Source organism: Microtus ochrogaster, linkage group LG3, assembly GCF_000317375.1.
Source record: "Microtus ochrogaster isolate Prairie Vole_2 linkage group LG3, MicOch1.0, whole genome shotgun sequence".
NCBI classification, from domain to species: domain Eukaryota; kingdom Metazoa; phylum Chordata; class Mammalia; order Rodentia; family Cricetidae; genus Microtus; species Microtus ochrogaster.
The window spans coordinates 47,645,187-47,658,463 of NC_022029.1; the positions used below are offsets into that span (position 1 = coordinate 47,645,187).

Sequence of the window (13,277 nt, forward strand, 5' to 3'; positions counted from 1 at the left end):
ACACACCAGGACGCCACACACCAGAACGCCACACACCAGAACGCCACATAACAGGACGCCACACATCAGGACACCACACACCAGAACGCCACACATCAGAACGCCACACACCAGGACGCCACACCTCAGGACACCACACATCAGAACGCCACACACCAGGACGCCACACACCAGAACGCCACACACCAGGACGCCACACATCAGAACGCCACACACCAGAACGCCACACATCAGGACGCCACACACCAGAACGCCACACACCAGAACGCCACACATCAGAACGCCTCACATCAGAATGCTGCGTACAGAATGCTGTCATTTTTATGTGCGCATTAGCTTACAAGTTCTCAATGCTCTTAAAAGTTGTTTCCATAATTCTGTCCCAACACCTGATTCAACAAGAAAGTGTCTCAGCTCTGCTAGTCTCCCTGCACCTCTTCATTTTAGACAGTGAACACAGACTCTGCTCCTTCTGTAGGTTTTGTTTGTCTCCTGAGCCGGGGTCTTGTTATACAACGCATAGCAAATCCAGGATTCCTCTGCCACAGTCTCCTACGCGTTGGAACGGCACATGTAAACTAACATGCCTGGCAAATGTTTTCCTCCTTCCGACTAACATCCATGAAAAGACCTTAAATTCTTTTTTGAGACTGTTCGCAATAGGGTAGGCAGGTAAAATGAAAATATATTTTTTTTCCATTTCCCAAAAAAAAGAAGATGAAAAATTTATTTTGGGACATCTTCTTTCTACTAGGTATTTAAAACAAAAATTAAAGGAAGAAAGCACTCCAGACTTGAAGGCATATATATTTCCTTATTTTTTCTCTTGTTTCTGCCTCAAAATTCCATGTCACCCTTAACATTACCTAATCTTTTCATATCCCATAATTTTATATTCAAATTACCACACAATATGGGTGCTTCTGTTCTTTGGTTATCCACATCAGTTATGCATAATACAATGCATCTTATAGCCATTTGTTGTTGATATTTTGGTTTGGGAGACAAGCTGTGGCTCAGGCTTCTCTGGAACTTGCTATGCAGCCCCAGGCTGATCTCAGTCACCATCCTCCTTCTCTTACCTCCTCCCCCCAAGTCCTGAGATTATAGGTGAAGGCCACCACATCTGGCCCCCATATATATTTTTAATCCAAGTGGTTATCTAATAATAACCACTGATTGTTTACTACAGAAAACCACTCAATCTGCTGAGTGTCCTTCGGGATAAATATATCAATAATTTAAAGCTAACTCATAAAGGCTCCATAAGTCTGTTCCCTTTAATGTTATATTACTTCAAAATATTTACACACGCACCACACATATACCAAATTTACAGTTTGTGAAAATAAACTATAGATTAATTCCAAACACACATTTAGGGATTCACAGTTTAACAGCAAATTTATAATGCAGGTAAAAAGGAGTGTAGGCTTACATTCCTAATTTACCTAGCAAAGTGACATGTTCGAATACACTTTCTAAAAGATTTATTCTTCCTCATAAATCTCGGAAATGAGGAAAATGGAGACATAAACTTCAAGCTATGTCTACAGCAGTTTGAGTCACTGCAACATTATCTTTACTAACAAATGACCCAACTAGCTTACTTTGTGCGGAAAAAGTGATACAAACATACTGTTTACAAAACACACAACAACAAACTTACATACACCATCAACAAACGGAAACACTGTCTGTGTTTCCCTGTACATGTTTTGATCAAGGAGTCTGTACATTTTCCTTGGGACATTAAGGAACAGTTGGAGCTATATGGCACATTTAACTGCAGAAAAATGGGAATGGATGGGGAAGGGGCTAATAAGAGTTCAAATAGACAAGAGGGCTATTTACAAATCTGGATACACTTTAGTCCTGCCTTTTGTCTGAAGAAGTTTGCAGGGTTAAGCTTACTAATAAATGGTCCAGAGTACAAGATACAGTAACAGAAAAGTTTTTCATTTTGACTCCTTGGAACATTTATTAAAAAAATAACACTTGTGGGTATTCCTCCCTTAGAATTTCTGCATCTCCTGGGAGTGCTTTTCTTTAGTAAATCTATGCTTGTTTGTCTCTAAAACATTCAAAGTGAAAATAAACAAACAAAAAAAGACACTTGTAAGTTGGAGCATCCTGGAGTCCCAGGTACCCAGGAAACCGAAGTAGGAAGACTGACTGAACCAAGGAGTGCAGGGCCAAACAGTGAGCACTGTTTTAAACAGAGAGAAAGAAAAGAGAAACACTGAAGATAATGCACTGACTAGCTGTCAAAATTCAGAAAAACCTGTCCAACTGAATAAAGAACGAACTCATTAAAAGGAAACCAGATCTGCTTGGTAATCTTAAAGATATGAAAGCCCCAGACGCATCACAAAACAAAGCACATAGATTTACCACCATTCATCAAGTGTACCAAACCACTTCCTCTCCCACTCAGCGCGGAGACTCACAATGGCTTCACAGCTTTGTCACGGTGCTTACGCTGAGCATGTACAGTTGCACATAGTAATGAGGGTTTATGAAAACACGACCGTGCCCATGGCTGGTAAGCTTACACTGCATTGGGATCTATCAGTTCACAGGGACACACAGGGACAGGTGGCCTTCTGAGTATTACCAGTTTCTTGCTATGCCCGCTGACACCTGCAGCAGAGGAACCCTGAGTCCAGGCTGGCGATCAGGCCCATCGCCCACTGGAGGCAAAGCTTCTGCTGAATGAGAAGTTTATCTCAGAGTTCTTGTATTTTCCCCAGGCACCGAAGGGCACCACGATTGCAGTGCTGTTGTCTTCGGTACCATACTGTAGAGCCTGCAGGAGCCGGGAGAAAGAGAAAAGCGAAGAGCTGGAGTCATTGGACTTCTGTACAAACAAACAGCATCCTTTCTCCACAAAGTCAACTGGTTCTACACAGTTAAGAAATGCAATTATCTAACACAGTTTGCGACTGTCTCAACCCTGTATCTATGTTCCACTATGGTTATTAACTGCACATGAATAATAGATTATCCAACTATTTCCCATCCTCCACTATAGCAATCTTGGCAACTGAAACAGCTTTAAGCTGAGAAACACTGCTGAGTGGCTCCCAAATAGGACACACCCAAAACCCTTAGCATGGTGCCAATCGTGGAAAAGCCTTAATAAGTGCTAATTCTTACCAACAAAATTGCCTGTAGGAGTTTAGTTGAAGAACTTAAGAGTTTTGGAGAGGAATAAAAAAGAAGAAAATATAACATGCTTGTCTGAAAACAATACTAGAAACCTACCCCTTGGTATACTAACTTAAAATCTAAAATCTCAGAAATGGGTATGTACAAAAACATTTGTAGTATTCCTTCTACCATGGTTAAGTGGGCGTTAACCAAAGTGCCTGAAGCAGGACTGTAAACCACTTCTAGACGCCACTTCAAACAGTGAGTCAGTACTGTTCAGAAGGGCTTAGGGTTGCAGTTAGCATCAAACAGATCAAAAGATCTCACAGCCTGAGTTAAAAGATGTCTGGTATGAACAGCTTCAAGGAATGTAAAAGGCTTACAAACAAATCCTATGAGAAAAACACGTTTAAAATGTATCAAATATACCATTATACTTAATGTATAGTTGTTAAAGTAACCATTAAAAATAGTGATAAAATAATAGGCAGTGAGGAAAAACAAACACAAAATATGATCTTTTAAAAGATTTACTTATTTATTATGTATAAAGTGTTCTGCCTCCGTGTATGTCTACACACAAGAAGAGGGCACCAGATCTCATTATGGTTGTGAGTCACCATGTGGTTGCTGGGAATTGAACTCAGGACTTCTGGAAGAGTAGCCAGGGCTCTTAATCTGGGTCATCTCTCCAGTCCTGAAATACGAATTACTAAAATCCCATCCTATAAGTCGATTCCACTAACAACAAGATGCAAAGCTAAACAGTCAGAGCTCTGTTTTTCTCAAGGCTTTGTGCCTCGCTCAGTAGGAGAATGCTCACCCAGCACTCAAGAGACCCTGTGTTCAAATTCACTGTACTCAAGCTAAAACACTAGAGGCCTCTGCTGTCCTTCATCCTCTTCTCTCTGGGAATTTCCCACCAGAAGCTCCACTACGTCACCTGTTCAGTCACCGCGTGGGCTGCTTCATTAGGATCATGGCACTGGTTGACAAAGTCACAGATCTCTTGACTATTCACCATGAAGTTAATCCCATCTGTGCTGAGGACCAGGAAGCTGTCCTCCGCATGGGAGAGCTGCAATCAGAAGCAAACAGATGTGATTAAGACTAGGCTGTGCCTTCCAGTGATCCAATAGCGTGGAAACTTTATCTATTTTGCAGAATGGCCAAGTGGGTCAGAGTTCATGGGCAAACTGAAAATGTAGCTGAGAATCAGTACCACCCAGGACAAACCAAACTTTTACCTAGCAATACCAAGAAAGAGGCCAGACAGCCAAATGCCGAGAGTCTGGATTTAAATGCGGCTTGTATTATTTGGCTGACCCTTCCATCACTCGACGGTGTGAGCCTCTTTTTACTTTAACTTGTCCTGTTATCTCAATTTGTTTCTCTTCCTTTTAAAGCGAAGAAAGTTATATCTCTTTTGAACAGAGGTTGCCACAAAGCAAATACTATGTAAGTATTTCTTTTTCACAAAATGAGTTTTGTTTTGTTTTTTTTTTTTTGAGCCAGGGTTTCTCTGTGTAGTTCTAGCTATCATAGAACTACATAGAACTAGCTCTGTAAACCAGGCTGGCCTCAAACTGAAAAGATGGGCCTGCTTCTGTCTCCCCAGTGTAGGGATTTAAGGCATGCACTACCACCACCTGGAATAAGACATCTTTTTAAGGCCGGAAATCCTTCCTTGAATTCTGAACATTCATGCCCTACCATTTGTGAAAGCCTACATTATACGGTGCTGACTCAAGAGCTCTAGAGAAGCAAGCAGCGGGACCTGTATCATGCTGGGCTCAGTTTAGAGTAAAAGAGGCATTACACTGAGTGTTGAACTGAGAGGAGAAGGGAGGCCAAGAACGACTCCCGAGCTGAGAGAATGCCTCTGTCTGGCAGGCTTTGGAAAGGATGGCCATAGAGCCCCTCTGCCAGGGGAAAACAAAAGCCAAAGACATTACCCTCCTCAGACTGGAAACTAGCATCTCACTTAGAAAGTTTACTCTGCATGCATTAGTCCTCCTTGAAAAACACATCTCCTTCAGGTAAATCTTCCAGGACAGTCTCGGGTCATTCCCAGTGTTTCTGACCCCTTCTTACCTTAATCCTGGTTGTCTCGGGCTCTGCGATTACGCCACTGGGTTTAAGATCCAAATCTCCAATACTCCTCGTCATTGCGAGTCTGCCGTTTACATGGGGCTGTCCCAAGCTATTCCAAGACACAAACCCACCACATTTCTTGATCCTAGTTAGGAAAAGATAAAGTTAATCACAATGATGATGATGACAATAATATAGGAAATTAAAGCACTGGCTTAAATATCAACTTTAAAAATTGAAATCCGGAGCCTTCTATGTTAGCCCATACCCATAATCCAAGAATTTGGGAAGGCTGAGGAGGATTTCGAGTTTAAGGTAAGCCCATGGTAAATGCCCAAACTTTTAAGTCCATAAATAAATTAGATAAAAATGAAAAACTTAGGCCACATATGGTGTACACACCCTGATAGCCCAGCTTGAGAGGCTGAGAAAGGAGAAAACAGATTAGGCTGCATAGTGAGGTCCAGTCTCTACAAACCCAAACCACCCCAAACAAGAAAATCTGGCCCGAGGTAGTGGCTATGCACAGCAATGCTTGCAAAGAGGCCCTGGGGATTTACGGCAGCAGAGGGAATGCCAAGTTCCATTTCTATGGCAACTACAGCTATCACCTTATAAAATGTCTGGCCATGGCGGCAGTACCTTTCTTTCTCATCCTTTCTTTCTGGGGTATGGTCAGTGGTCAGCTTCATGGGTTTTCCTTTTCTACACAAAAGAGCCCGGCTGTCTCCAACACTGGCTACCACCAGTTCAATACCATCTCGCAACAAGGCTACCGTGGCAGTAGTCCCAGAGGTCAGGAGGCTTGCTACAAATATTACAAAACAGAGTATCAGTTAGCAACAGATATGGGGTTTTTACTAAGAATAAAACAGAAGCATTGTAACCTAAGGCTGGCCTATACAGGTCTAATTTAACAAGAGCTATGTAAATGCCCTGCCAACAAACCAAGGAAGACCATGCAGAGAAACAATTAATTATTTAATTCAGTTACAAGGCTCCATGCAAATAGAAAGATTGGCAAACTAACTTGGCGAGCAAAGCATCAGTGTCTCCAAACGGTCTGTGTGTAAAAAGCATCACAATGATGATGCCTTCGTGTGCTTAGCAGGTGTCAAAACAAAACACGGAAATGCCACTAATCTGGCTGCTGTGGCAGATGGCAGATCTGCTGGGCCCAGTAGGTGGGCCGCCTTTCTAAAATCATGAGATTTGGATCATTCTCTCTCATTCCTCACTCCTGTCCAGTCAAAGCAGTACTAGTTAACAGGGGAGGAGAGAAATGCCAAGTCCAGACCATTTGCTCTTCAAGTTCTACAGTGGGCATTTTTACCTGCTAGAACTACAACTTATAAATGTTCACACACACACGCACACGCATGCACACAGTTAAAGAACCATATCCATTTCTGGTTTTGATCTTTGTTGGCTCTATGCCTGAAGAATAGTTACCACCCCCACACACCTTAGATTCTACATCTGAATGGTAAAAATGAAATTCATTCCAGTTCTTCATCAACGTGACAGACTCAACATGATTAGCTCCAAAAGTATCCAGTAACAGAATCTGCAGCCCAAAGCAGATGAGCATGGCCAGCTGCGACTCCTGCAGCCCTGCCTGGGCAGGAATATGTCAGCAATGTACATCTTCTCTGCCATCGAGGAAAGCCCAGCGTCACTAGGCTTGAGGCTGCCGCTCTTTTTCTCCCCAAGCCAATCACCTTTGTGCGTCTTCCTTTGACTTATTCTAACATCCCCTGTTCTGCGCTGTTTACCGCTAGTAGAATCGTTTAAGGTGCGTCGAGCCTTGTGGAGAGTGGAGCGACTATGGAACCATGAACTGAAGGGCAATACAGCGAAGTAGAGGGACTTGAGAAGTAACTCATTTAAAGCAGGAATTATCTCTAGTGATACTGCTAATCCTATAAAGCATTGTCAAAAGTTTAATTGGATTAGTTTTTTTTTTTGCAGTACGAATTCTATATCCAATCACTTGATTGTTGTTCTATGTAATATTTGTAGACAGCTTCCTGACCATCCAAAGGCGACTTGTACGCTGCTATTAGCTGATTTAAAAACCTGTAATTGATTTAAACGACAAGTCTTCCCAAGATGTTTTTTAGAGACAACTTTTCAAACTTCACCAAATAACGCATTTTAGAAAGTGACGCATACATTTTCCAGTCATTATATGAAAATGCTTGCTTTAATCAGGAAAGTAAATGGAAAAGCATGGATAAAGTCTACTCGGTCTTTTGTGGTCATGCTAAGTTCACTGAGAAACGGCACCTACAATTGCACTCTCTTCCCATTTATCTCTTGATTTTGGAACCATTAGATCCAAGCAATGCTATCATATCACAGCAATGTTGAGATGTATGTCAGCACACGACAGAAATGTTTTAACATAAGGACCAGTGATGCTTATCTTACAAGCGTTGCAACTTTCAACCTGATATTAGTCAAAGTCTATACAACAATAGACTATATACAGTTCAGTCAATTATACGATCTACTTTCAAATGGCTTTAAAAAAAGTCAGGCATGCATTAGATGCTACCAGCCCAGGGAATCATGAACTCTTCACGTTAGCTCTCATCAACAGCTTTTCATCACGTGATCTTTAACTGAAGACGACAAAAGAATTAGCATGTATAAATGAAATTTCAGTTTGGGCTGTAGTTCCCAGCTCTCTCACCTCTGAATTTAAAAGACCTTGGGCTTTTATCAACTCACCTTCCCAGTTTCAAAATCTCAGGATATATGGGGAAGGTTTCAAAACTAACCGTTGATTCTGGCTTGATATGCATCTAAGAATATAAATTAGTGAATCAGCACTTCCATGTAACAGTTAACACAGAGGTAACAAGCGTCATCGTCTGCCCTAACAACAAAACTAGAAAACTAAGACATTGTTCAGTAAGTCTTAACTCTCACTGGATACTTTATACCGTACATCCTCTCACTAGCGGGACAAGGAGGAAATAGAAATGTCCCAGTAGCTTGGGTTAGGAACTGCGAGACTCTTTTCACCTGAGACAAAATTTAGCAGCTCTTTCTTTCCGCTGAAGCCCAGCAGAGAGAGTCCACAGGCTCCAGGTCTAGAGTTGCTGAGGAGGCACAGTTCTCTGCCACAAACAACACGCACAGAGGCAAAGGGGAATTTCACCCAGAAATTACGCTCAAACACAACAATCCTGTAACACAAAGGAGAGCAGAGAGGGAGCTGCAAAATAAGGAGGAGGGTTTCCAGTAGGGGACATTTCCCTCGCAAATCACATACTATACCAGGAGATGCTACATCAATGATTTCAACACTCAGCGGCTTCAAGTTAATAGTGTCTATTTTTCCCATCAGACTAACATCTCTCATAGCATTGAAACGCTAAGATAGAAAAAAAGTACGCACGTATGCATCTGTACCAAAACACCAGTGCCGACACAGACATGTATCTGTATATGTGTGTTGCGAGTGTACACGCAAACGCACGCGCGTGTGTGCACACACACTTAATCTTGAAGATAGCAAATTCAATCTTTTTATTGGGTCAGAAAACAATGCAGTATAAATTTGGGTCATAGCAATATTAGAACTGTCCCCTAAAAAAATAATTTATATTCGATAATCAGTACATAGAAGTACTATAGTTTACACCAGCTGACGGGGGTTTCAATTTACATGGAGAGGCAATCAAAACACCCCCTACGCCAGAAACAGAACACAAGCCATTTGTTCATAGCATATAATGTAAGAATTAAGTGCGGAAAGAACTGTTTCCAGTTGGAGGACTTAAATTCAATGTTTATATGAAGGCCAGTGTGGCTCTTGAATGATAAGATTTTTTTATCATGTTTGTAACTTGATGCAATCTAAAGCAGGTGTTTCTGCTGCTGCTCTCTCTCTCTTTCCGCAGTGCTACAGGACAATAGAAGAGAAGGAAAATGACCACAATTTGGAACAGCAACAGAAAGAGTAAAATCTAATGCCACCCCCAGTGATTATTAAGCTGTGTAAATAATAATCCTTATAAACTAATATTGCTGCAAAATTTATTTAAAATTGGTGATCTTGACATGTATAACTTTTTTTTGCCTACCATCTGTTTTGTTTTAAATGGTTATTTGTTAAAAAAAGGAAGTGAGAGGGTATTTTAACTCATTGCTTGGTTTCACTAAATGTAAAAGACTGACGTAAATTGAATTTAAAATTTTGAAGGTGATGCTAAAAGGTTGGAAGGCTAGTTCAGTGGTGGAACACTTGTCTCGAGTGTATGAGGTCTGCTAAAAAATAATCCCCACTCCCTTGTCTCACAGAAAGGGCTCGGGGGAAGTGAAAGTAGGGGAGATACAAAGAAATGAGAAAAGACAGCAAGGGTAACCCTGGCCATTGATAATGTTTGCCAGCTAGCTCTGGCTCAACACACACACACCAAAAAGAGTACTATCTACCTTTAAAATACTTTTTAAAAACACTAAAATAGTATTTCAACTCAATACTTCAATTAAAAAATTAAATTTGTATAACTTTGAAACCTTATGTGAGACAGGTCTAATTTCCATTTAATCTGATCCGGAAAGACTAGCACATAGTATTCTGTCTTTAGTGACTTTATTTTGCCATCTTGAGAGATATTTACAAATATATCTTTAAAATAGTTCTCAAACTCTGGTGTTTTAGAAGCATATGATATGCACAATAGTACACAGAACACTTTCTAAACACTTTCTAACCAGCGCACTGGGTACCATCCTGGTTTTTTTTTTTGTTTTTTTTTTTCGAGTTTAACCAGCGCACTGGGTACCATCCTGTTTTAAACAGCGCACTGGGTACCATCCTATTTTGTTCCCTTTTAATCAGTTCTTCATTAAAAAGAATAATGAATTTTAAGACATCTTTATGAAGTTCCAAGATTATCCCAAAGGATGAAAGAGCAACTAAAGTAGCAAAATATATCTTACTTTGGTTATTAGAAATAAATGATATTTTATTTATTTAACAACTGGATTGTATGAGTCATCTAAAAAGTCTCTAGAAGATGTACAAGTCAAATTCAAAGTCTCCTGAATTATGATTATTAAAAATAGACATACAAGTTAAACGTTATAAATTCCATCTCCTGAATTATAATTATTAAGAGTAAATGTTTTTAAATTCGACACCAAGTTAATATTGATGGTTTTAATCACCTGCATTGATTATATCATTTTTAAAAAGCTTGATTGCACTCATGAAGGGTTAATGAATTTTAGTGTTGGCCATATGCCAATGCTCTGGGACATTGTGTTCCATGAGTCATGGGCAGTAAATACAGCTGTTTGTAGAACAACTAGAGCACAGTACTGACACTACATCCCTTAAACACTGTGACGAAGCAGCCAAGTTCACAGCCACTCTAGAAATAATCACACCCAGTTGATTATTCTAAAAATGCTGGGCGTGGTGGTGCATACCTTTCTCTGTGAGTTTGAGGCCAGCCTGGTCTACATAGCTAGCTCCAAACCAGCTTGGGAAGCTTAATGAGACTCTGTCCCCACCCCCAAAAAAGTAAAACCATGAGAAACTGTTTCACTTTCTCTTTATGTGTTTTACTCTTTAGGAGAACAAAAGCTAAATCTTAAGCAGAAACCGCACCCTCTGTCAAGTCCCCACTAAAGGAAGGGGAGATAACTTTGGGTGCAAAAGGAAGAAGACAAAATGATTTCAAATAACTCACCAAGTGAAAACTACATGTGCAGACAAATGGAGAAAAAACGGACCATCAAGTGTACTGGGGAGTATGATGGTTAGCATCTCACAGTAGCAGGCAGGGGCTGGAGAAGCAGCTCAGCAGCAGAGCCTGCTGGCCTAGCATGTTCCAAGGCCCTGGGTTCAACAGGGATGGTGGTGGGGAGGCTGATATTTAAATGGTATACTCAGCTATCCTAGGGCCACCCTTTCCCCCATCTTGCTATTAAATATGCTAATGAACAAGGTCCTAATCTCCACTAACCATTTCTTCTCTTTGAGTTGGAGCTCCCTGTGTGTGAAATGGGGAGAATCTCCGTCTGGCTGAAAATGGTATTCCTGGGGGGCGCTTTGCTGGTTAAAAGGAAAGAGAACTAAGAGCAACACTCCCCCACAATGCTGTAGCCTGTCAGCCAGGAGCACACATTACATGGCTGCTGCAGACGCTTGCAAAATTACATGGCTGCTGCAGATGCTTGCAAAATTAACTTTATTATCAATGCACTTTTGGTGAGCTAACTAGAAAATATTGCATATACTTTCTTGAAATTATTTTGATAAACTTAGTCAAAACAAAAAACATTTACTTAAGAACTTAACACAGTACATGAGTTTTTTTTTAAATACACTTGTCATGTCCTTATACTTAACAAAACCAAAAATATCACTAGTTACCATAGGAAATCTGCGAGATGGAGAAAGAGAAGACAAATATCTCTCTTCTAACTATACAAATGGGTGCCAATCAGTCATTTTCTCTCAGACTTAGACTTATTGCTAATATTCTTCTTTTTAAAAATATATATTCATTTATTTTGTGTGTGCATGTATGTGTTTGTTTTTAAGTGTACACAGACATGCCATAGCTCATGTGTGAAGGTCAGAAGCGAACATATGGAAATTGCTTCTTTCCTTTCCCCATGTGGGTCTTGGGGCTAGAACTCTCAGGTGATGAAGCTTGGTGGCAGGCACCTTTACCCACGAATCCCTCTCTCTGATCCCCTAAAGTAAATGCTGAACAATTATTAACCTTGCAGATGGGATTATCCTGCAGTGTTTGAACTAGTGGCCTGGCAGGGGGATGAGATCCTCTTAGTACGGACATCTTGTCCATAAAACTATTCATCAAATAGATTGAAACATTTTAAAATCTTTCTCAAATTAAAATTCAGTAACAACCATTTTGGAGCGTCCCCTTCTGAAAGGTCATTATCGAACATAAAAGCGGGACCCTGACATCAGTCCAGATTCTAAACAGCATTGAAAAGGATTCTTTGTATAAAACTATTTCTGTAAAAACTCCCCACAAGCAAACATGCAACAACATTCCCACCACTGAAGACCTTCCCCTTCACTTTCCCCTTTCCCCACCAATCCTTAAGACTCTGAGGCATGCCCTGACTGGCTTACCATCAGCAGACAGGTGGGCATAACTGGAAAAGGCTTTATCAATTTCTAGAAAGGCCATGGTCAGGACTGTTTCCAAGTCTTTCTCCCGAGGAAGCAGATCCCTTTGGGGAGAGGAAATAAAGCTGTGATCACTCTGCAGTGGTTTTCTCTTCTCAGGCAGTGCTCAGCAGCCACTCCACACAACAGGCCTCACGTTTTCCTCTCAGACGCTTTCGCTGAGGATACAAGAACTGAGGACTATATATTGGTCTCTGAATGCACTAAGTATGGTGAAGTGTGTCACTGTTGGGCTGAGGCTCATGCCATCATGCTCTGGGTATGTGGTGCTGGAGAGGCAACTCAGAGTTCCCTGTTATGACTAACTGAGCTACATTAAACCCGAGGCTTCTTAAAGGCAAAGGCATGAGAATCTAAGTTGGGGAAAGTGGTGCTGGTAGTCGCCTGTAATACTAAGACTTAGGAGGTGAGGGCAGGAGGAACAGGAGTTTAAGGTCATCCTTAAATCAGTTCTAGTCCAGCCTGGGATGTGGCACTCTACCTCGGAAAAAGAAACAAGGCTGTCTGAAGATATAGTTTAAGTGGCTGGGTCTTTGTCTCACTTGGAAAAAAAGAAGAGCTTCAGGTCCCTACCTTCTGAGCCATGTCACGATCCCCAAGTCCTTTCCTGTTCTTAAAGAATTCTTAGTAGTGCCACCCTGATTGACTTAAATCACCGAGTTTGTAGAATGAGGTAAATCAGGCAAAACTCAACTGACAAGCTGCCTCTAACTACACATTGGAAGGTAAAACGGTAGCCCATGGCTATGACTGCCACACTGTCTCCTCTCTTTAATTCTAGAAGCGGTGTGAGTCTCAAAAACATAATGAGTGTTTTGGGTGAGAATGGCTCCCACGG

General features: G+C 41.1%; 1 protein-coding gene across 2 annotated transcripts in view; it reads right to left on the minus strand.

Annotated features, from left to right (window-relative positions):
* Nucleotides 1-302: 302 nt before the first annotated feature.
* Nucleotides 303-13,277, minus strand: part of Ppm1k (protein phosphatase, Mg2+/Mn2+ dependent 1K) — a 156,914-nt gene continuing 143,939 nt past the window's right edge. For both annotated transcript variants that reach the window (XM_026785843.1, XM_005360885.3), the window contains exons 3-7: nucleotides 12,383-12,483; nucleotides 5,890-6,055; nucleotides 5,248-5,392; nucleotides 4,097-4,231; nucleotides 303-2,809 (exon numbers count right to left, since the gene is read on the minus strand). In XM_026785843.1, coding sequence (XP_026641644.1) covers nucleotides 2,678-2,809; nucleotides 4,097-4,231; nucleotides 5,248-5,392; nucleotides 5,890-6,055; nucleotides 12,383-12,483 — 679 coding nt within the window. In that variant the 3' untranslated portion in view covers nucleotides 303-2,677. The remainder of the gene's footprint in view (nucleotides 2,810-4,096; nucleotides 4,232-5,247; nucleotides 5,393-5,889; nucleotides 6,056-12,382; nucleotides 12,484-13,277) is intronic.